Here is a 21406-nt window from a genome sequence, read left to right as displayed (position 1 = left end):
AAGGTTTTGGAGGTTTTTTAGCGTATTTCACGGTCGCGTCCGCCATTAACGAATCGATTCGTTATTGTTTCGGAAATCGATTCGTTAATTTTTAACCATTTACGAAATTTCGTAAATATCGAACTTTTTAAAAGGAAAATTTTGTAATTATTTTAAATATCAAAACAAAAAAAAAACCCCAAATACAAATCGATTTTAGAAACAAATTTTTCCGTTGTTACCCAGGCCTAAAAGATACCCATCCAATCTATGCTTAGATCTCAAAAAATGGAAAGCCCACCACCCTACAATGCGGTTTGTTCCACCGCTGAACAACATTTACAGTAAAAAAAAAAAAACGTTTTCCTTCATGTTGAAGAGAGATCTCTTTTCTTGTATTTTGAATCCATTGGTTCATTTTCTAGTCTCTGGAGTAACAGGAAACAAGCCAGCACCATCTTCTATATGACATCCCTTCAAATATGCCTAATTTTTTGTTTTGTGTATTTTAATATGTATTTTAAGGAGTATTGTCGAAGGCTTTCATGGCTGGAATCACTAGGTTCTTGTGGGTTTTTTCGGGCAATAGGGCCATGTTCTAGAGGCATTTCTCCTGACGTTTCGCCTGCATCTATGGCAAGCATCCTCAGAGGTAGTGAGGTACCTCTGAGGATGCTTGCCATAGATGCAGGCAAAACGTCAGGAGAAATGCCTCTAGAACATGGCCCTATTGCCCGAAAAAACCCACAAGAACCTATTTTAAGGAGTGTTTTAAAATGATTATGTGTTTGTTTATGTTTTAATAATACTCAGGCAAGCAAGAAATAAAACTTTATTATTATTATATTATTATATTATAATTATTATTTTACTGACACAAAAGCACAGTATGTCACAGCAAACGAGATCTCTATGCTGGATTTTGTATCACAAAATCACAAGTTGAACCCTTCCCAAGCGTCTAGGGCTGTGTGATGTATTTTCAAATGATGCGCACAGATCCAAGTAAGATGGGCTTTTGCAGTTGACAGATTGTGATTTTGGTAATGATTATTGTTTCCAAATGCTGGCTGAGATCTTTTGGCATGGCACCCAGTGCGCCCATCATCACTGGGACCACCTGGACTGGTTGATGCCGTCAGAGCCTTTGCAGTTCGATTTTGAGGTCTTGATAGAGGCTGAGTTTTTCCTGTTGTTTTTCCTCAATTCGTCTGTCACCTGGTATGGCGACATCAATAATCCAAACTTTTTTCTTTTCCACAATCATGATATCTGATGTATTGTCTTTCAAAACTTTGTCAGTCTGGATTCGAAAGTCCCACAGTATTTTTTGTGTTTATTTTCCACGACCTTTGCAGGTTTATGATCCCACCAATTCCTTATTGCTGGTAGGTGGTACTTGTGTGATAAGTTCCAGTGAATCATCTGGGCCACAGGGTTGTGCTTCTGTTTGTAGTCCATTTGTGTGATTTTCTTGCAACAGTTGAGATGGTCCATGGTTTCATCAACTTCCTTGCACAGTCTGCATTTTGGGTCATCAGCTGATTTTTCGATCCTGGCCTTAATGGCATTGGTTCTGATGGCTTGCTCCTGGGCTGCAAGAACCAGGCCTTCTTCTGTCTCCTTCTTGAGGGTTCCATTCGTGAGCCATCGCCAGGTCTTCTCCTAGTCAACTTTTCCTTCTATTTTGTCAAGGAACTGCCCATGCAATACTTTGAATACTTTGTTGTGACAGCCGTCAGCTGTGGTTTATAGTTCATTATTATTTGTGGATTATTATTATTATTATTATTATTATTGATTACTATCACATCACCTTTCACCAAGCTAGACCTACCCCACTTATATATAATCTTTCAATGGATGTAAAAAATGGCTCAGTCACAATGTACCAATCCACCCATCACTTCTGTCTTTTTCTTAGATTGGGATATAAGGTGGCTTTCAAAAGGCAGACAAATTTAAAAAAAACTTTATTAAAAGCAGACAAATGTGTGAGAGAAGGCGACTTTATCCTTGGGAACCGTAGTTTATCAAGGGCCGGAGTGAACAGACAAAAGGGTTGGACAAGAGAGGGTTGGGCAAACACAGCAAGTATCAAGCAGTGAGGGGACAATAATCTCAAATAAACAGCCAAGGGGAATGTCCCATGGGCTTAGATATCTTTACACCAATGCCCAGAGCATGGAAAATAAACAAGATGAGCTGGAACTCCTAGTACAACAAAGTTACGATGTAATAGGCATAACTGAAACCTGGTGGGACGAGTCCTATGATTGGAATGTAGCAATGGAGGGGTATAACCTATTTCAGAGGAATAGACCAAACAGGGAGAGGGGGTGGAGTAGCATTATATGTCATAAATACTTACATCTGTGAAGAGACACAAGACTTCACTCCTGGAAACCAGGTTGAAACCATCTGAGTAAGAATTAAGGAAACAAGGACTGTAAAAGATGTGGTTGTGGGGGTCTACTACTACAGATGGAAGAACGGGATGAAACCTTCCTTGACTAGATGACCAACCATGCCGAAAGAAGAGACATAGTAGTAATGGGGGACTTCAACTACTGGACATAGTAGTAAAGGGGGACTTCAACTACTTCAACTACAAAGTTTGGAAAACAAACTTTGCCAAGAGTACAAAGTCCAACAAATTCCTCACTTGCCTTGTAGGCAATTTTATTGTCCTGAAGGTAGAAGAGGCAACAAGGGGATCGGCTTCTCTGGATTTGATCCTAACCAACACTGAGGATCTGGTCAATGGAGTGGAAGTGGTGGGATCCTTAGGTGGGAGAGACCATGTACTCCAAGAGTTTGTGACATAAAGGAAGGGTGAAAATGAGAGAAGTAAAACACACATTCTAGACTTCAGGAGAGCTGCCTTCAGAAGTCTCCAGATGTGGAAATCCAGGAGCAACTTCTGTCTGGATGTGGGATATAGGGCTAGTATAGACAAGCCTTTAGTTCCAATTAGAACTCAAGTAAATAATATTTTTATCCTGTTGGGGGTGAAAGTTAGGCCTGGGGAGGATACTTAATTAAGTAAATAAATAGCTAATGTAGAATTCTGTCTATAAAAATCTCTTAAAAATAAAGAAAATATTACTACAGTAATTTTTCCATCTGCTCCATGAAAACTGGATACAATGAAATGGTGAGAATAATGAAATAAATGGAATGAGAAGAACAACCCCTCCCTGGTTCCCCCCCAAATTGTTGCAGTTGTGAGTATCCCGGAGGCAGACCAGGCCGGCCCTGAGAGCAGAAGACACACCACAACATTTTATGACAGGCCCAGCTTATGAAACAGACGTTCGGTGCTGCTGTTCAGAATGGCTTCCACGGTGCTTTCTTGATATTCTGTGCAAACGGGATGGCTTTTACTCAAATCATCTGGGATGAAAAACCAATCACATTCTTATGTAGATGGGCATCATACAGCTTAACGACAAAGATATATGATAGCTTTGCCATTCTGTTTCCCCTCTCTGGAGATTGTTGTATGTGAACTGCAGCAATAAAGCCTTCAAGGATATGGAATGTTACACATTTAAATTGGCTAAAACTCTGTCCTTGCTGCAAAGGTCATTGGACTCAAGGAGGGCGGCGGAGAGGCTTTGCAGAAGAAAAGGGTGAAGAGTGTGGCTCAACTGGCAACTCTTAGTCAACATTGATCTCCATCAAATTATGTGTACAAATTATGGAGTATATATTAACTGAGCTTGTTTCTGAACTGGGACCAACCTGGTAGCTCACATTTTTCACCCTGAATTTTGGAGGAAAATGTACCCACAGTATAGTATGGAGGATTCAGTTGCTTTGTGTCTTCCCTCACTCTGCATCACTGATACATCCATTAAGTCTACACCAGTGGTTCCCATCCTGTGGTCCATGGACCACCAGTGGTCCCTAAGAACTAAAATATGGTTCTTGTGGGTTTTTCGGGCTATAGAGCCATGTTCTAGAGGCATTTCTCCTGACGTTTCGCCTGCATCTATGGCAAGCATCCTCAGAGGTAGTGAGGTCTGTTGGAATTAGGACAATGGGTTTATATATCTGTGGAATAATGACCAGGGTGGGGCAAGGAGCTCTTCCCTGCTGCAGTTAGGTGTGAATGTTTAGCTGACCACCTTCATTAGCATTTGAAGGCCTGCCTGAGCCTGGGAAAATCTGTTGCTGGGAGGTGTTAATCTGTGCCTGGTTTTTTCCTCTCTGTTGTTTAGCTGTTATAATTTTAGAGTTTTTAAATACTGGTAGCCAGATTTTGTTCATTTTCATGGCTTCTTCCTTTCTGTTGAAATTGTCCACATGCTTCTTGTGGATTTCAGTGGCTTCTCTGTGTAGCCTGACATGGTGGTTGTTAGAGTGGTCCAGCATTTCTGTGTTCTCAAATAATATGCTGTGTCCAGGCTGGTTCATATGGTCTGTGGCCTCACTGCTACTACACCGTTGCAATGAGAGTGACTGGTCTCACAAAACTCTCTTATGTCGGGAGGGGAGAAGCTGACTACCCATGAAAGGCACAACAACAAGCCTCCTGATTGTTTCTCCTCCTCCTCCTCCCTCCCTCCCTCCCTCTGAGCAGAGCCATTCCACGTGGCTCCTGGTAGCAGGGGCACCTTGGTGTCTTCATTTTTAGGCCTGGGGTTATTTGGGTTGCTGATTCAGAAAATTGCATTGGAAAGACCACCTCTAGATTATTAAATAGTTTTTCTGAGAGCGAGCAGATGGCAATTAATGAACGGCGTATGTTCTGTAACAGAAACTAGATCTGATGTGGTTTATCCAATGCAGTTTTGTGAATCAGCGCCACAAAAAACCAAGCCATATCTAAAGTTGACCAAAAACCCGATTCATAACTTTTGGTACTAATGTTGGAGAGTGGTTCCTGGTCAAAGTGGTTCCCAGTCATGGTGGTCCCCTGATCAAGTACTCCCTGGTCCAAAAAAAAAGTTGGGAACCCCTAGTCTAAATATATGAAAAAAATTTATTGAGTTCACATTTCAGTTCAAACTTACCCAATTGCAGTCCCTTCCTAATGCTAAAAGTGAACTGGAGCCCATTCACCTCTTAAACTGAACAGTCTCTCATCCCATTTTCTGGGACTATCTGGGCAAAAAGGACTGGAACCAGTGCAGGAGCATGTGTTCCACCAGTTCCAGTCCCTACACTACTCATGGTCCAAATATCATTAGTGATGTAGAAGAATTCACCATCAGTGGTACCAGGTGCCTCACAGAGGTCCAGCAGAACTAACAAGGGTGCCGTCTCCCATCCCATTTATGTTCTGAACTAGATCCTTCACTAAAGTGAACAAGACTGTTTCTGTGCATCTCTACGGATGCCTGAAACCACAGAAAATATTGAAGCTTGTATATTGATTGTCTGTGATCTGGAAACCTATCATAGAGCCATACTACATGTTGTATTCCAGAACAGGAGGCACCTCTGTACCTAACTACCACACTCCAGTCCAATGTAAATCAACAAAGAAGGAATTGAAGAATATATAAAAAGCAGTTCAGCAAAAATAGTAAAAACAAACAAACATCTAAGTCCAAATGTAAGAAATAGTCCATAAGATTCAAAATACAAGAGTTGCATGAAAAACCAGGAATGCATAAGAACTGGGATACACAGGGTAGCATAAAATCCAATGCACAAAAAATCAGGAACAATTCCTTAAACTTGGAAGCATGGAACATGAACAACTGAAAACATGAAACTAGAATTCCCTTAGTAGGGTTGACTAGAACTTGCCCAGAGATGCTGCTTCAAACTCCAACGTTTACCAGACGGCTGAAAAATCCCTGAAGCAGCTCGGAGTTTGTGAAAACTAAGTCTCCTACCTATCAGCTGTGAACTTGCTTCCCTAGAGAAAGACTTCTCTGGCCCTCTCTCTGGAATGTGACCTTTCATAGAATCATAGAATCATAGAATGAAAGAGTTGGAAGAGACCTCATGGGCCATCCAGTCCAACCCCATTCTGCCAAGAAGCAGGAATATTGCATTCAAATCACCCCTGACAAATGGCCATCCAGCCTCTGCTTCAAAGCTTCCAAAGAAGGAGCCTCCACCACACTCCCTCCGGGGCAGAGAGTTCCACTGCTGAATGGCTCTCACAGTCAGGAAGTTCTTCCTAATGTTCAGATGGAATCTCCTCTCTTGGAGTTTGAAGCCATTCCTCCATTGCGTCCTAGTCTCCAGGGAAGAAGAAAACAAGCTTGTTCCCTCCTCCTCCCTGTGGCTTCCTCTCACATATTTATACATGGCTCTCATCATATCTCCTTTCACCCTTCTCTTCTTCAGGCTAAACATGCCCAGTTCCCTAAGCCGCTCCTCATAGGGCTTGTTCTCCAGACCCTTGATCATTTTAGTTGCCCTCCTCTGGACACATTCCAGCTTGTCAATATCTCTCTTGAATTGTGGTGCCCAGAATTGGAAACAATATTCCAGGTGTGGTCTAACCAAAGCGAAATAGAGCATGGGGAGCAGGACTTCCCTGGACCTAGACACTAGGCCCCTATTGATGCCTGAGGCCAAAATCCCATTGGCTTTTTTTGCCACCACATCACATTGTTGGCTTCACTAACCGCAGAAGACACTGAATGCTCAATTACAGGCCTTAAAATCTCATCCTGGCTCGCAGGCTCGGCAGGCCCAGAAATCCCACGATCCACTTTTTCATTGACATTAGGCACAATCAGTGGCAGAACTACAACACTACAGTACTTAGAAGGGCACATGTCGGCAGGGTGTGTGTGTGTATATATATATATATTTCAAAAAGACACCATAAAAATGATAATAATAAAGCAGTAGTAATAAAAAAGATTAATAGAAGAATAATAAAAAAGAGGAAAAGAAAGAGAAAAGAAAAAAAGAAAAGAAAAAGGAAATTGTGCTTCCAAGCTCTTCCCATACTGGTAATCCATAATTCCCCATAGTCCTCAGTATTATCTTTTCCTCTTTGGGTAAGTCCTTTATTGGTGCAGACTTCTAATAATTAGGCTGGCTATATTATTCATATTCTCTTCTCTCTCTCCATCTAGTCCCGAAATTAATGCCAGTCTGTCTTCTTACTTGGTTTTCCATGATGTCTCTTTAGGAGTTGGGTTAATTCGTCCATATTCATTATTTCCATAACCTTCATTAGCCATTGTTCCTTTGTGGAGATTCCATTCTATCTCCACATCTTGACATAAGTTATTCTGCTGTCGTTAAGTAATTGAGGAGAACTTCTTTGTTCGTATCTATCTTCTCTGGAGGGAAGGAGACCAGAGACAAAGGTGAAGTCCTTTGGCCACATCATGAGGAGACAGCAAAGCCTGGAGAAGACAATTATGCTGGGGAAAGTGGAAGGCAAAAGGAAGAGGGGCCGACCAAGGGCAAGATGGAAGGATGGCATCCTTGAAGTGACTGAACTGACCTTGAAGGAGCTGGGGGAGGTGACGGCCGACAGGGAGCTCTGGCGTGGGCTGGGCCATGAGGTCACAAAGAGTCGGAAACGACTGAACGAATGAACAACAACAACAACATCTTCTCATCTGTGAAACTCAGTAAAAAGTATTCGGTTTTCATTTCCAATTTCATTTCTAAGATTTTCTGTACTTCTTCATGGATGATTTTCCAAAGAAGGTTTTGCCTTATCACACGACCACCACATATGGGGAAAGCTTCCTTCTTGACTTTCGTACTTCCAACAATTATGTTTATAATATTTACTTAATTTAGAAGGAGGTATATTTTTGGTGATTTGGATCAGTGAAACTAGGGAGATGAAGCTCATGGCTAAATGGGTCATACAGTGTTTGAGTTGTTTCCCAGCTCTAGGAATGACAGAGATCTTTGGTATGGTATCCATCTTGCAATATCCTTACAGTAAAAAAAAACAAGAGTCTGAATGTGCTTCTTTATTGGTTCTTAGGACGGCTTGACTGGGAAGAACCTAGATCCAATAGTGAACACAGTGACACAGATCCTGAGGAAGACCTTTCCCAAGATGCCTCTTCCTTCTGCTGCTCTTAGAAGTTCCTATTCCTTTCCCATACCTGGGAGAACTGAACCTTCTCAAGCTAGACCTGAAGGTAAATAAATGTGTAGAATACTAGAGTTGGGCAAAGAACAATTAAATCAATGTCACACCTTCATTACAATGCTGAAGCTATACAGTTTGTGAATTATGTGCCATGTATGGATCAACCTCAGTGTAAGCCAAGGACATATTTTGTGGCCAACATTATGGATTTTGATATGACCCAGATGTCCACATTTCCAAAACTCTGGGAGCTTCCTAGAACCTCTGTAGTCAATCCAGCTCTTGATCTGGATTAACAGCTGAATGCTGTGCTTCTTCTGCAAATCCAGCCTTGCATCATCTGAATTCCCCACTGTAGTCCATAATATTTTGGACACGTAGAAGCAACATTGGGAAATGATTATCCTTCCACTGCCAATATCGTTAGATTGTTTAAAAATTACGCAGAAACCATTCCTAGAGAAATACTGTTTTTGTAGCCAATGCAAAATAAGGGACCCAATAACTAGCTTAGTTTGGTGAGTGATGAGACGTTTAGTTTAGCCAGTTGCTCAATCTATCTTGTATTATTTGCAGGCTATTTTGAATATGACGTTGAGGAAGACATTGAAAAAGACTTAGATGATGCGGAAAACAAAGAGGAAGTAAGTATTTATTTCGGAGACTCCTCTGTAGGCCACATATTCTATGGTGGGCAACCACTTGCCAATGAGACTAGGGTGTACTTTTCATTTGGCATGGCTGAAAATTTGCTTTCACTCATCTTTTTATTAGAATTTTGCAAAATACACACAGTTTGAACATGGGAGAAAGAATATTAGACAAACTGGTAGATCTTCCCATTAAAAGGATGTGATAAAAGGACAATTTGGCTTGTTCATGTGAAGCTTGTCCCATAAGAGCCAGTGTCGTATAGTATAGTATAGTATTTATTTACTTACTATATTTATATTCCGTCCCTCTCAGCCCGCAGGCAACTTCAGGCAGTATACAATTGCTGCCAAGACCATAAAATACAATTTCAATACAACAAAAATGATCAGATAATACAACTATAACAAAATCAACAAAAACATAAACATTAGAATCTCCTATTAAAAACATTGTCCAATCATGTTATTCAAATGCTCCATTTTCCTAGGTCTATTTACACTGTACTTGGAAATGCCTGCTCAAAGAGCCAAGTCTTGACTCTCTTTCAAAATGTTAACAGGGAGGGGGGGGGGTGATCTAATATCCCTAGGGAGAGTATTCCATAGCCGAGGGGCCACCACTGAGAAGGCCCTGCCTCTCGTCCCCGCCAGCCGTACTTGTAACAAAGGTGGGACCGAGAGCAGGGCCTCCCCCGATGATCTTAAAGTCCTGGAGGGTTCATAAGGGGAGATGCGTTCAGACAGGTAAGTTGGGCCAGAACCGTAGTATCAATCAAGTAGAATTTAGAATTATTGCTTTTGCAAAATACAAGTTTAAACATGTCAACTTTTTGGGAATTCAGGTCCAAAAGAGCAAATGGACCATGACACCAGCCGATTGCCCTTTTTACATTTGCCATGCCTGAACATATCGATATTTAGTGGGGAGAAACCCCTAATGAATTCAGTCAGACTTAATTTCCAAGTAGAAATGTATAGGATTGCCTTAAATATTAATTGCCAGAATGGGGATCTGAAGGTTTGCTTTTGAAGCATTGAATATTATATTACAGTTACGCTGTAAGATGTCCAGATCTTTCATGTCCATAGGAACAAACAAATGCAATTACTTATTTAGCCAATTCCTCGTTGTCGAAGTATGATGGCCTTCCAATTGTCGTGTCTTGGCAGCGGGTCCGCAGATGACTATGAGCCCAATTCTTGATCCGCCTTCCATTGGGAAACTGTTCCTCCACAGTCAAGATATCGGTTTCCAGATGGAAGGTGGTCCTGGTCAGGGTTATCTTGACGTACCTTCTTCTTGTCACATTTCTCTTGTTCTCCCTCCATAGAATCAAAGAGTTGGAAGAGACCTCATGGGCCATCCCATCGTTCCTCTTTGAATCCCACAGCACTGCTGGTCACATCTGACCTCCAGTTAGAGTGCTCAAGGGTCAGGGCTTCCCAGTTCTTGGTGTCTATGCCACAGTTATAAAGGTTGGCTTTAAGCCCTTAGAAAGTGTCAGGGGTTGAATGTGCTGTGATTGGTGATGATTTAAGGAAATATTTTCCAAAGCAGCTTCTTTCTGACTCTTTCTCCAATAGGACGATGACTTAGAAACTGACGCTGAGAAACTCCTATCAAAGCCAGAGCTTGACCGGCCAGAATCGGAGCTTAAGCAGTATAAGACCATGTGTCCAGAACTTTGCTGTAACTTTGGGGTGAGGTGACCCTTGGTTGTGATTTCTCTCTAAATCCAAAGAATATATCCATGGATACCTGAGTTGGCCATGTGTCAAAATTCAATAACATCCAAGATGGACAAAGCAGCAATACCTTAGAGCAGGGCTTCTCAAACCTTTTCAGCTGCGGAGACCTTTTTGAAGCAAAAGTTCATCATGGAGCTGCAAGATATGTTTATATATTATAGGTAAAGGTAAAGGTTTCCCTTGACATTAAGTCTAGCCTTGTCTGACTCTGGACACAAAAAGGCAAACATGGAATGCCCAAGCAAGTGCAAATGCATTAAAGCAATACAGCGTGATAAAAATAACGACAACAGTGAGATTATCGCATAAAAGAATTAAACATTAAAATTAGAAAGAGGATTCAAATAATCGCAAAAAACATGATACCTTAAAACACGATCAAAATTAAAACATCTATCATAGTAATAACAATTAAAATAGGTGAGCATTGGCTGTTATAGTAGTTCTTTAAAATGTACCATCATGGCTGAGGGGCACAAGTCAGTCAGTTAGCATTCCAATGGCATTGATCTAAAGAATCCTGGAATCCTAGAGTTGGAAGAGACCTCCTGGGCCATCACCCAGTCCAACCCCATTCTGCCAAGAAGCAGGAATATTGCATTTATTTATTTATTTATTATTTATTTATTATTTGCACTTGTTAACCGCCACTCTCAGCCCGAGGGCGACTCGTGGCGGTGTACAGAACATAGAACATAAAGACAACAGTTTACAATAAGTCGGGACCATAACACACATCTTACTAATACACAACTAATTTAACTAAAAACCCGCTTCGTCTTGTTTGGGGTCATAAACAATTTCGTAGTCATAATCCATTCCGGTGGTCATTCCAAAAGCATAGCACTTAGTTGAAGGCCTTTTCGAAGAGCCAGGTTTTCAGGCCCTTGCGGAAGGCCATGAGGGAAGGCGCCTGTCTGATTTCAGCAGGGAGGGAGTTCCATAGCCGGGGGGCCACCACCGAGAAGGCCCGCTCTCTTGTCCCCGCCAGGCGTGCCTGTGAGGCAGGCGGGACCGAGAGAAGGGCCTCCCCGGATGATCTCAAGGTCCTCGTGGGCTCGTAGGCCGAGATGCGGTCTGCAAGGTATTTTGGGCCGGAACCGTTTAGGGCTTTGTAGGTTAGCACCAGCACCTTAAATTGGGCCCGGTAGCTGATCGGCAGCCAGTGGAGCTGGTACAACAAGGGCGTTGTGCGCTCCCTGCGTCCCGCTCCGGTTAACAACATGGCTGCCGCGCGCTGGACTAGCTGGAGCTTCCGGGCCGTCTTCAAGGGCAGCCCCACGTAGAGAGAGTTGCAGTAGTCGAGGCGGGATGTGACCAAAGCGTGTACCACCGTGGCCAAGTCAGACTTCCCAAGATACGGGCGCAGCTGGCGCACGAGCCGAAGCTGTGCAAATGCTCCCCTGGTCACCGCTGAAACCTGAGGCTCCAGGCTCAGCGATGAGTCCAGGGTCACACCCAAGCTGCGAACCTGCGCCTTCAAGGGGAGTGCGACCCCATCCAGCACAGGCTGTAACCCTATACCCTGCTCGGCCTTGCGACTGACCAGGAGTACCTCTGTCTTGTCTGGATTTAGTTTCAGTTTGTTCGCCCTCATCCAGACCGTCACAGCGGCCAGGCACCGGTTCAGGACTTCGACAGCCTCCTTAGTAGCAGGTGGGAAGAAGTGACAGAGTTGGACAGAGTTCAAAGCACCCCTGACAGATGGCCATCCAGCCTCTGTTTCATAGCTTCCAAAGAAGGAGCCTCCACCACACTCCCTCCGGGGCAGAGAGTTCCACTGCTGAACGGCTCTCACAGTAGGAAGTTCTTCCTCATGTTCAGATGGAATCTCCTCTCTTGGAGTTTGAAGCCATTGTTCCGCGTCCTAGTCTCCAGAAAACAAGCTTGCTCCCTCCTCCTCCCTGTGGCTTCCCCTCACGTATTTATACATGGCCCTCATCATGTCTCCTTTCAGCCTTCTCTTCTTCAGACTAAACATGCCCAGCTCTTTAAGCCGCTCCTCATAGGGTCTGTTCTCCAGACCCTTGATCATTTTAGTCTCCCTCGTCCTCTGGACACATTCCAGCTTAGAGTCAATATCTCTCTTGAATTGTGGTGCCCAGAATTGGACACAGTATTCCAGATGTGGTCTAACCAAAGCGGAATAGAGCATGGGGAGCAGGACTTCCCTAGATCTAAACACCTCTTGATGCAGGCCAACATCCCATTGGCTTTTTTTGCCGCCACATCACATTCCTGGCTCATGTTTAACTTGTTGTCCACAAGGACTCCAAGATCTTTTTCACACATACTGCTCTCAAGCCATGCGTCCCCCATTTCTGTATCTGTTTCCAAAACTCTGTTTCCCTCCCACCATTCAAGGAGTGCTTGGATTGTGCTTTTTCCTGCATGACAGAAGGGGGTTAGACTGGATGGCCACTGGGTTGCTCCATTTTGCGGCAGTTCCACTGGCTGCCGATCTGCTTCCAAGCTAAATACGGTGCTGGTCATTACCTACAAAACCCTAAATGGTTCAAATCCAGCGTATTCATCTAACCACATCTCCCTATACAGACCATCTCATGCACTGCGATCAGAAGAGGAAGCCCTGCTCTCGATCCCACCCTCCGTCACAAGTGCGGCTAGTGGGAACAAAAGAGGCGGCCTTCTCCGTGATCACTCCTCATCTCTGGAACTCCTTTCCAAAACAAATAAAAATGGCCCCTACCCTAAAAAAAACCCAACACACTTCTGCTCTTTGGCATATGGGGAGGACAACTAGGACTAGGACACGGAACAATGGCTTCAAACTACAAGAGAGGAGATTCCATCTGAACATGAGGAAGAACTTCCTGACTGTGAGAGCTGTTCAGCAGTGGAACTCTCTGCCCCGGAGGGAGTGTGGTGGAGGCTCCTTCTTTGGAGGCTTTTAAACAGAGGCTGGATGGCCATCTGTCAGGGGTGATTTGAACGCAGTATTCCTGCTTCTTGGCAGAATGGGGTTGGACTGGATGATGGCCCAGGAGGTCTCTTCCAACTCTTTGATTCTATCATTCTATGACTCTGAGAGCTGTTCAGCAGTGGAACTCTCTGCCCCGGAGGGAGTGTGGTGGAGGATCCTTCTTTGGAGGCTTTTAAACAGAGGCTGGATGGCCATCTGTCAGGGGTGCTTTGAATGCAATATTCCTGCATCTTGGCAGAATGGGGTTGGACTGGATGATGGCCCAGGAGGTCTCTTCCAACTCTAGGATTCTATCATTCTATGACTCTGAGAGCTGTTCAGCAGTGGAACTCTCTGCCCTGGAGGGAGTGTGGTGGAGGCTCCTTCTTTGGAAGCTTTGAAACAGAGGCTGGATGGCTATCTGTCGGGAGTGCTTTGAATGCAATTTTACTGCATCTTGGCAGAATAGGGTTGGACTGGATGATGGCCCAGGAGGTCTCTTCCAACTCTAGGATTCTATCATTCTATGAAGGCAAGGGAGGGGGGAGGGTCTGGGCAGCAAGGAAAAGTGTGCAGTGAGGGAGAGAGGCTGAAAAGGGTCTGGAGGATGATGCTGCTGCTGCTGTTTTGGCAGCTCCAAACTTTAATTTCCCCGCATTTCTCAGGAACTTGAAGAAAGAGGCGGAGGTGGGAAGCAGCATGGCACCACGGAGCCCCTCACCATCACTCATAGAATCATAGAATCCTAGAATCAAAGAGTTGGAAGAGACCTCATGGGCCTTCATCCAGTCCAACCCCATTCTGCCAAGAAGCAGGAATATTGCATTCAAAGCACCCCTGACAGATGGCCATCCAGACTCTGCTTAAAAGCTTCCAAAGATGGAGCCTCCACCACACTCCGGGGCAGAGAGTTCCACTGCTGAACGGCTCTCACAGTCAGGAAGTTCTTCCTCATGTTCAGGTGCAATCTCCTCTCTTGTAGTTTGAAGCCATTGTTCCTTTGCGTCCTAGTCTCCAGGGAAGCAGAAAACAAGCTTGCTCCCTCCTCCTCCCTGTGGCTTCCTCTCACATATTTATACATGGCTCTCATCATATCTCCTCTCAGCCTTCTCTTCTTCAGGCTAAACATGCCCAGTTCCCTAAGCCGCTCCTCATAGGGGTTGTTCTCCAGACCCTTGATCATTTTAGTCGCCCTCCTCTGGACACATCCCAGCTTGTCACATTCCTCAGAGCACCGTTTGAGAACCCCTCCTCAAACCCCTACTCAAGAGCCAAAGGTGGATTGGGAGAGATGTTTATGCAGGCAGAGATCACGCCCCTTTTGGAGTGAGAGATTTTAAGAGAAGTTACTTTTCTATTGCTAATTTAGTTTAATGTTTAGTGTCTGGATTTTATGACTCTTTGGTGGGTTTTTGTGTATTTTTTTATTGTGATTGCGGGCTGAGAGGCGCGATATATAAATGTTAGGCCTGGGTAACAACGGAAAAATTTGTTTCTAAAATCGATTTGTATTTGGGGGGGTTTTTTTGTTTCGATATTTAAAATAATTACAAAATTTTCCTTTTAAAAAGTTCGATATTTACGAAATTTCGTAAATGGTAAAAAATTAACGAATCGATTTCCGAAACAATAACGAATCGATTCGTTAATGGCGGACGCGACCGCGAAATACGCTAAAAAACCTCCAAAACCTTCTGAAGCTTCCCTCTCCCTCTGTTGTTGGCTGTTGGTGTGATATTATAATTTTTTTTTCACTAATTAAACCATAAAACTGGCCCAGACATGCGGAAATAATAACGAAACGACCTCAGAACAATAACGAAACGAATACAATATCGAAATACGAAGCATTTACAAAACGTTTTTGAAAATTCGTTTTTTTTAATAATTGCTCCAGAATGATTCGTTATCGTTTTGTAATTGGAAAAATTAACGAATTATTAACGAATTACGAATTAACGAAACGAAACCACCCAGGCCTAATAAATGTAAGAAATAAATAAATTTGATAAATATATGAATGTTATGAATCCAAGAGGATAGTGTGAGGAGGGAGTCATGTCACTCTCTTCTGTCTTTTCTCCCATCTCCTAAAGGAACCAGAGTCTGAAAATGAGATCACCTCTGAGGACATCTCTGCCACGCTGACCCGTTCCTGCCTCCATGTGATTCCAAATGCAGATTCCTCAAAGCTCCAGCCAGAGTGTCCGGAGAGGGACCAAATCGCTCAAAAGGAAAAACTGTCCCAAAGAACTTCTCGGGTTCTACTGAAGAACTCGCTGAAAAGAGATAAACCTTCTCAAGGGCCTAGGAGAGCAATTCACAATGAATCTCAGCCTTCGGAGGATTCGTCCAGAGGAGGAGAAGACCCAGACAAAGGTGCTGCTGCTTTGCATCCTCTGGCCAAAGAGTCCTTGCGGGACAAAAGAACGGCACCTTCTCAGTCTGCGAACTCCTGCCGATCCAATGGCCACGAGACCGTGGGGACTTCTGAGGTAGTAACCAAGCTTTTGGAGAGACACCCAGGCAATATCCCTTTCCACAACCCTCGCTACTATATGGCAAGGGCTGCCTGCACCAAGTCCATTCCAGACTACAGAGTCCTGGCGTTCCCAGATCTCTGGGGTCACACCCCTCCTCCTTATGGCCAGTTTTTACACCAGAGACGGCATGGTGTCCAGAGGTAAGTCCCATCTCATCTTGGCCTGCTTTTATAAAGATAGAGTAAAAGTAGGAGGACGTGTAAGCAAGGGCACTGTGCCGTCGTGCCTGGGGGGCTATTATTCTCAATGAAGGAGGGGTGGGATTGCTTCTTGCCCTCCTATACGAAACTGGAACTCCCAAAAACCCAAAACACTGCAAATAGCTCAAAGTAAGTTTTATTGATCACAAAGTCATTTCTTCAAAGCAATGAGCTGGAAAACTTTAGAGGGGTGAAGGAAAACATACGTTACAGTCTCACTCTGTCCTGGGTCCAAGGTGTCTGAAGCTGAGCAGCCTCACCAAGTTTCCTCTTTCCTCAATGGTTGTGAATGCTGGAGCAAACCACAACCCCAGTTCAGATGGCCTATGTTTTGAAGATTCAGGATCTTCTTTTGGTGCCAAAAGAACTGGCTTGAAGGCTCTTGGGAACTCCTCAATGTTATCCAGGACGATCTGGACATAAAGCATGAGTCCCAAGGGTAAAAAAACTCAGAACTGGTGCTAAGAGGTAACTTAAATCAGGGTTCTTTAGAGTCAGGTCTCTTACTCACGTCCATCTGGTATGAACTCTGATGGCAGAATGAAGAAGAAAAAGGAAGTTCTCCCCTCCTGCAGGAAGAGGTGGAGCCAAACAGTAACGATTGACAGCTACAAGCAACCAATCCATACAACTATACATAAGCAGGGTAAAAAGGGGCAGGATGAAGCATGAAACAACAGTTTAAATCTGACAACTAACAGTTCTATACATAGGTGGCGCCACTCGCGCCGTCACAGGCACCATATCATGTGTGAAAATTCATTGTGTAATTCCTTGCTTATCTTACTCCCTCATCTGAAAACAAGCTTACAATATTTCTCTGAGATGGTAGACCCTTTCATACCACATAATTCTAGCATTGTGGCTCCACAATGCATCCCGTCGAATCCTAGAAGGTAAGGGAAGAATTCTACTGCTTCTCTGGACTACAAATCCCAGACTCCATAGAATATAACCATGACAGTTTAAGTGGAATCGTAATGCTATAAATATACAATGTGAACATTGATTTTATTTTTGCACAGTCACCTTCCAGACAAAAAACATTTTTGAGTGAATGGTATGATTGGCCATGGTAGTCCACACTCTGATCACATCCCAAATAGACTACTGCAACTCTCTCTACATGGGGTTGCCTTTGAAGACTGTTCGGAAGCTATAAGTGATCCAATGGATGGCAGCCAGATTGCTCACCAGAGTGGCATACGGGGAGCATATAAGTCCCCTGTTATGTCAGCTCCATTGGCTGCCAGTCTGCTACCGAGCACAATTCAAACTGCTTACTTTAGCCTATAAAGCCCGAAATGGTTCCAGCCCAGCTTCTCTGTTCGAATGTATCTCCTTCTATGATCCACCTCGGAGGTTAAGATCATCTGGAGAAGCCCTGCTCTCAGTCTCATGTCTTTCGCAGGCGCAACTGGTAGGGACACGAGACAGGGCCTTCTCAGTGGTGGCCCCTTGGTTGTGGAACTCCCTTCCCAGTGAAATTAGATTGCCCCCTCTCTCCTGACTTTCAGGAAAAAAAACTTAAGACGTGGCTTTGGGACCAAGCCTTCGACCAGTAATTGGAGCAGTGTAATAAGTGACGATGAATTAATGTGATTGAGAAATGGAATGGCCCTGGACTATAGTTTTAATTAATGTTTTTATAATGGATGTTTTCATTGCTTGGATTTTAATTGTATTGATTTTTTATGGACATGTATGTGTATAGCATGTTGTAAGACCACCCCGAGTCCCCTTCAGGGTGAGAAGGGTGGGATAAAAATATGGGAAATCTATGTAAATAAAAATGTCATGTTCGTTTGTGGGATTAACATAACTCAAAAACCACTGGGTGAATTGACACCAAATTTGGACACTACACCCCTAACAGACCAACGAGTGACCATCACTCATAAAAACATTGGAAAACACAATAGAAGAATAAAAATACATTGCAATGCATGCACATAACCACATATATACACAAATACACAAATGTATACACACACATGCACACACACACAAAACACATATACACAGACTGGGCCACAGCAAAGCATGGCAGGAGATGGCTAGTCTTATATAAATAAAAATGTCATGTTCGTTTGTGGGATTAACATAACCCATAAACCACTGGGTGAATTGACACCAAATTTGGATACAATACACCTCTCAGGCCAATGAGTGACCATCGCTCATAAAAACACCGAAAAACACAGCAGAAGAGGCTTAAAAGCCAAAAAAACAACAAAAACATTATGCACAAAACCACATATATATATACACACAAATACGCATGTAATAATAATAATAATAATAATAATAATATTAATAATAATCCTTTATTTATACCCCGCTACCATCTCCCGAAGGACTCGGTGCAGTTTACAAGAGGCCGAGCCCAAAATACATCAGTACACAACAATAACAACAATAACAACAATAAATGAACTCAAAAACAAAACAATAAAAGCAAAGCAATACACATTAACAAAACACCACAGAATCATAAAATCATAGAATCCTAGAATCCTCGAGTTGGAAGAGACCTCGTGGGCCATCATCCAGTCCAACCCCATTCTGCCAAGAAGCAGGAATATTGCATTCAAAGCACCCCTGACAGATGGCCATCCAGCCTCTGCTTAAAAGCTTCCAAAGAAGGAGCCTCCACCACACTCCCTCCGGGGCAGAGAGTTCCACTGCTGAACGGCTCTCACAGTCATAGAATCCTAGAATCAAAGAGTTGGAAGAGACCTCCTGGGCCATCATCCAGTCCAACCCCATTCTGCCAAGAAGCAGGAATATTGCATTCAAATCACCCCTGACAGATGGCCATCCAGCCTCTGCTTAAAAGCTTCCAAAGAAGGTGCCTCCACCACACTCCCTCCGGGGCAGAGAGTTCCACTGCTGAACGGCTCTCACAGCCAGGAAGTTCTTCCTCATGTTCAGGTGGAATCTCCTCTCTTGTAGTTTGAAGCCATTGTTCCATTGCGTCCTAGTCTCCAAGGAAGCAGAACACAAGCTTGCTCCCTCCTCCTCCCTGTGGCTTCCTCTCACATATTTATACATGGCTATCATGTCTCCTCTCAGCCTTCCCTTCTGCAGGCTAAACATGCCCAGCTCCTTAAGCCGCTCCTCATAGGGCTTGTTCTCCAGACCCTTGATCATTTTAGCCGCCCTCCTCTGGACACATTCCAGCTTGTCAATATCTCTCTTGAATTGTGGTGCCCAGAATTGGACACAATATTCCAGATGTGGTCTAACCAAAGCAGAATCGAGGGGTAGCATTACTTCCTTAGATCTAGACACTATGCTCCTATTGATGCAGGCCAAAATCCCATTGGCTTTTTTTGCCGCCACATCACATCGCATTAAGACCTATGGCAGGGCCAAATGTAATAATTAAAAATTTTAAAATATGCTGGGCATGACCAGGTGAAAAGGATAGGTATTTGGAGGGAAGTGGGGCATGCAGACATCCTGGATCTCTAGTAAAGTGCATTTGGGGACATATTGCTTGGAGTTTCCTTATTCTGGGAAGGCACACTGGAACAACCAGGTTTTCAAGCTCCTCCTAAAAACTGCCAGAGTTGGGGCATGCCTGATATCCTTAGGGAGAGAGTTCCAGAGTCGAGGGGCCACCACCGAGAAGGCCCTCTCCCTTGTCCCCACCAATCGCACTTGCGATGGAGGTGGGAACGTGAGCAAGGCCTCTCCAGATGATCAAAGAGATCGTGTGGGTTCATACACAGAGATGCGGTCACGCAGGTAGGCAGGTCCCAAACCATTTAGGGCATTGTACGTAAGCACCTGCACCTTGAATTGGGGCCGGAAAATAAACAGCAGCCAGTGGAGCTCCTTGAACAGGAGGGTTGACCTCTCTCTGTAAGGGGCACCAGTTAACATCCTGGCTGCTGTCAGGTGGACCAGTTGGAGTTTCCGAGCCGTTTTCAAGGGCAGCCCCACGTAGAGTGCATTACAGCAATCCAATCTGGAGGTGACTAAGGCGTGGGCCACCCTGGCCAGATTTGTGTATATTTATACACATATACACAAATATATATACACACAAAACACATCTACACAGACTGGGCCACAGCAACACATGGCAGGGGACCGCTAGTAAATAAATAAATAGATTATTTTTGTGTAGAATCTGCTTGTAGCTGCCTCACAGCATGAAGCCTGTTGTCTGGTTAGTGAGTTATGGTTTTCCTTCGAAAAGGAAAAGAGCAGTAGTTTTGCACAGAAACATCTTGCATCAATTGAGGAAACAATGAGGGGGAAAAGGCTAGTCTTGTTGTCATGCGTGGGGTGACAAATCTTATGGGGATTGTCAGTTTCTTGACAGGCAGTTTCAACATGTCATTATCGATCCTGTCTCATCAAGAATGAATAATGGTGCAAAAATTCTTTACTAACCTAAGTAAGAAGGTGTAGCAATGTCAGGCAATGACATTATTTCCGCTTAAAGCGGCCCAAGGTGTCCGTTGTTATGCAAAAATTGGGTCCACTGGAGAAACAAGAAAATGGAATCAACAAGTCAATTGATTGGTTTTAGCTTGTTCCTAATGATTGAACTTAATAGGTTGAGTATCTGAAAGGGAAAGTGTAAATCTAGGATGGAGACTGGAATAGAGTTTCCGGAAGCTCAGATCGGATGGTGGGATCAATTTCATCCTTATTTCTAGTACACATGCTAACTTCATATATATATATATATATATATATATATATATAGTATGTCAAATTTCTACATCAGTATGCATTTTTTAAATGACAATTTTTGTATGTATTTTTTCCCTAATGCATGAGCATTGAAATTAGTGGTTCCCAACCTTTTTTTTTGACCAGGGACCACTTTGACCAGGGACCACTCTCCAACATGAGTACCAAAAGGGTTACGAATAGGTTTTTGGTCAACTTTAGATTCAGTTTGGTTATTTGGGGTGCTGATTCAGAAAATTGCATTGTATAGACCACATCAGCTCTAGTTTCTGTTACAGAACATATGCCACCCAATAGTCGCTATCTGCTCAAGGCTTATTAAACCATATTTAATAAGCCTTGGCACTATAAGAGGGTTTCACAAGACTGTTGCTCTCGTTGTAATAATGTAGTAATGGTCAGGCTGTGGACCATATATTAGTTCCTGTGGACCCCTGGTATTCCATGGAACACAGGTTGGGAACCACTGATTCAAACACTAGAGCAGTGGTTCTCAACCTGTGGGTCAACAAAACAACAACAAAACTTCATTTTATTTATTTATTTATTTATTTATTTATTTATTAACAGCATTTTTACTCCCACCCTTCTCAACCCCCCCCCCC

General features: G+C 43.5%; 1 protein-coding gene across 1 annotated transcript in view; it reads left to right on the top strand.

Annotated features, from left to right (window-relative positions):
- The window catches only part of AGBL1 (AGBL carboxypeptidase 1), a 728548-nt gene that overhangs the window by 124750 nt on the left and 582392 nt on the right, over positions 1 to 21406 (top strand). Inside the window, exons 8-11 of the mRNA XM_067471459.1 lie at positions 7910 to 8069; positions 8597 to 8664; positions 10258 to 10374; positions 15442 to 16028. Of these exons, the coding sequence (XP_067327560.1) occupies positions 7910 to 8069; positions 8597 to 8664; positions 10258 to 10374; positions 15442 to 16028 (932 nt within the window). The remainder of the gene's footprint in view (positions 1 to 7909; positions 8070 to 8596; positions 8665 to 10257; positions 10375 to 15441; positions 16029 to 21406) is intronic.

This window comes from Anolis sagrei, chromosome 9 (genome assembly GCF_037176765.1).
Source record: "Anolis sagrei isolate rAnoSag1 chromosome 9, rAnoSag1.mat, whole genome shotgun sequence".
Classification (NCBI taxonomy): domain Eukaryota; kingdom Metazoa; phylum Chordata; class Lepidosauria; order Squamata; family Dactyloidae; genus Anolis; species Anolis sagrei.
This window is presented reverse-complemented; position numbering and strand designations above follow the sequence as displayed.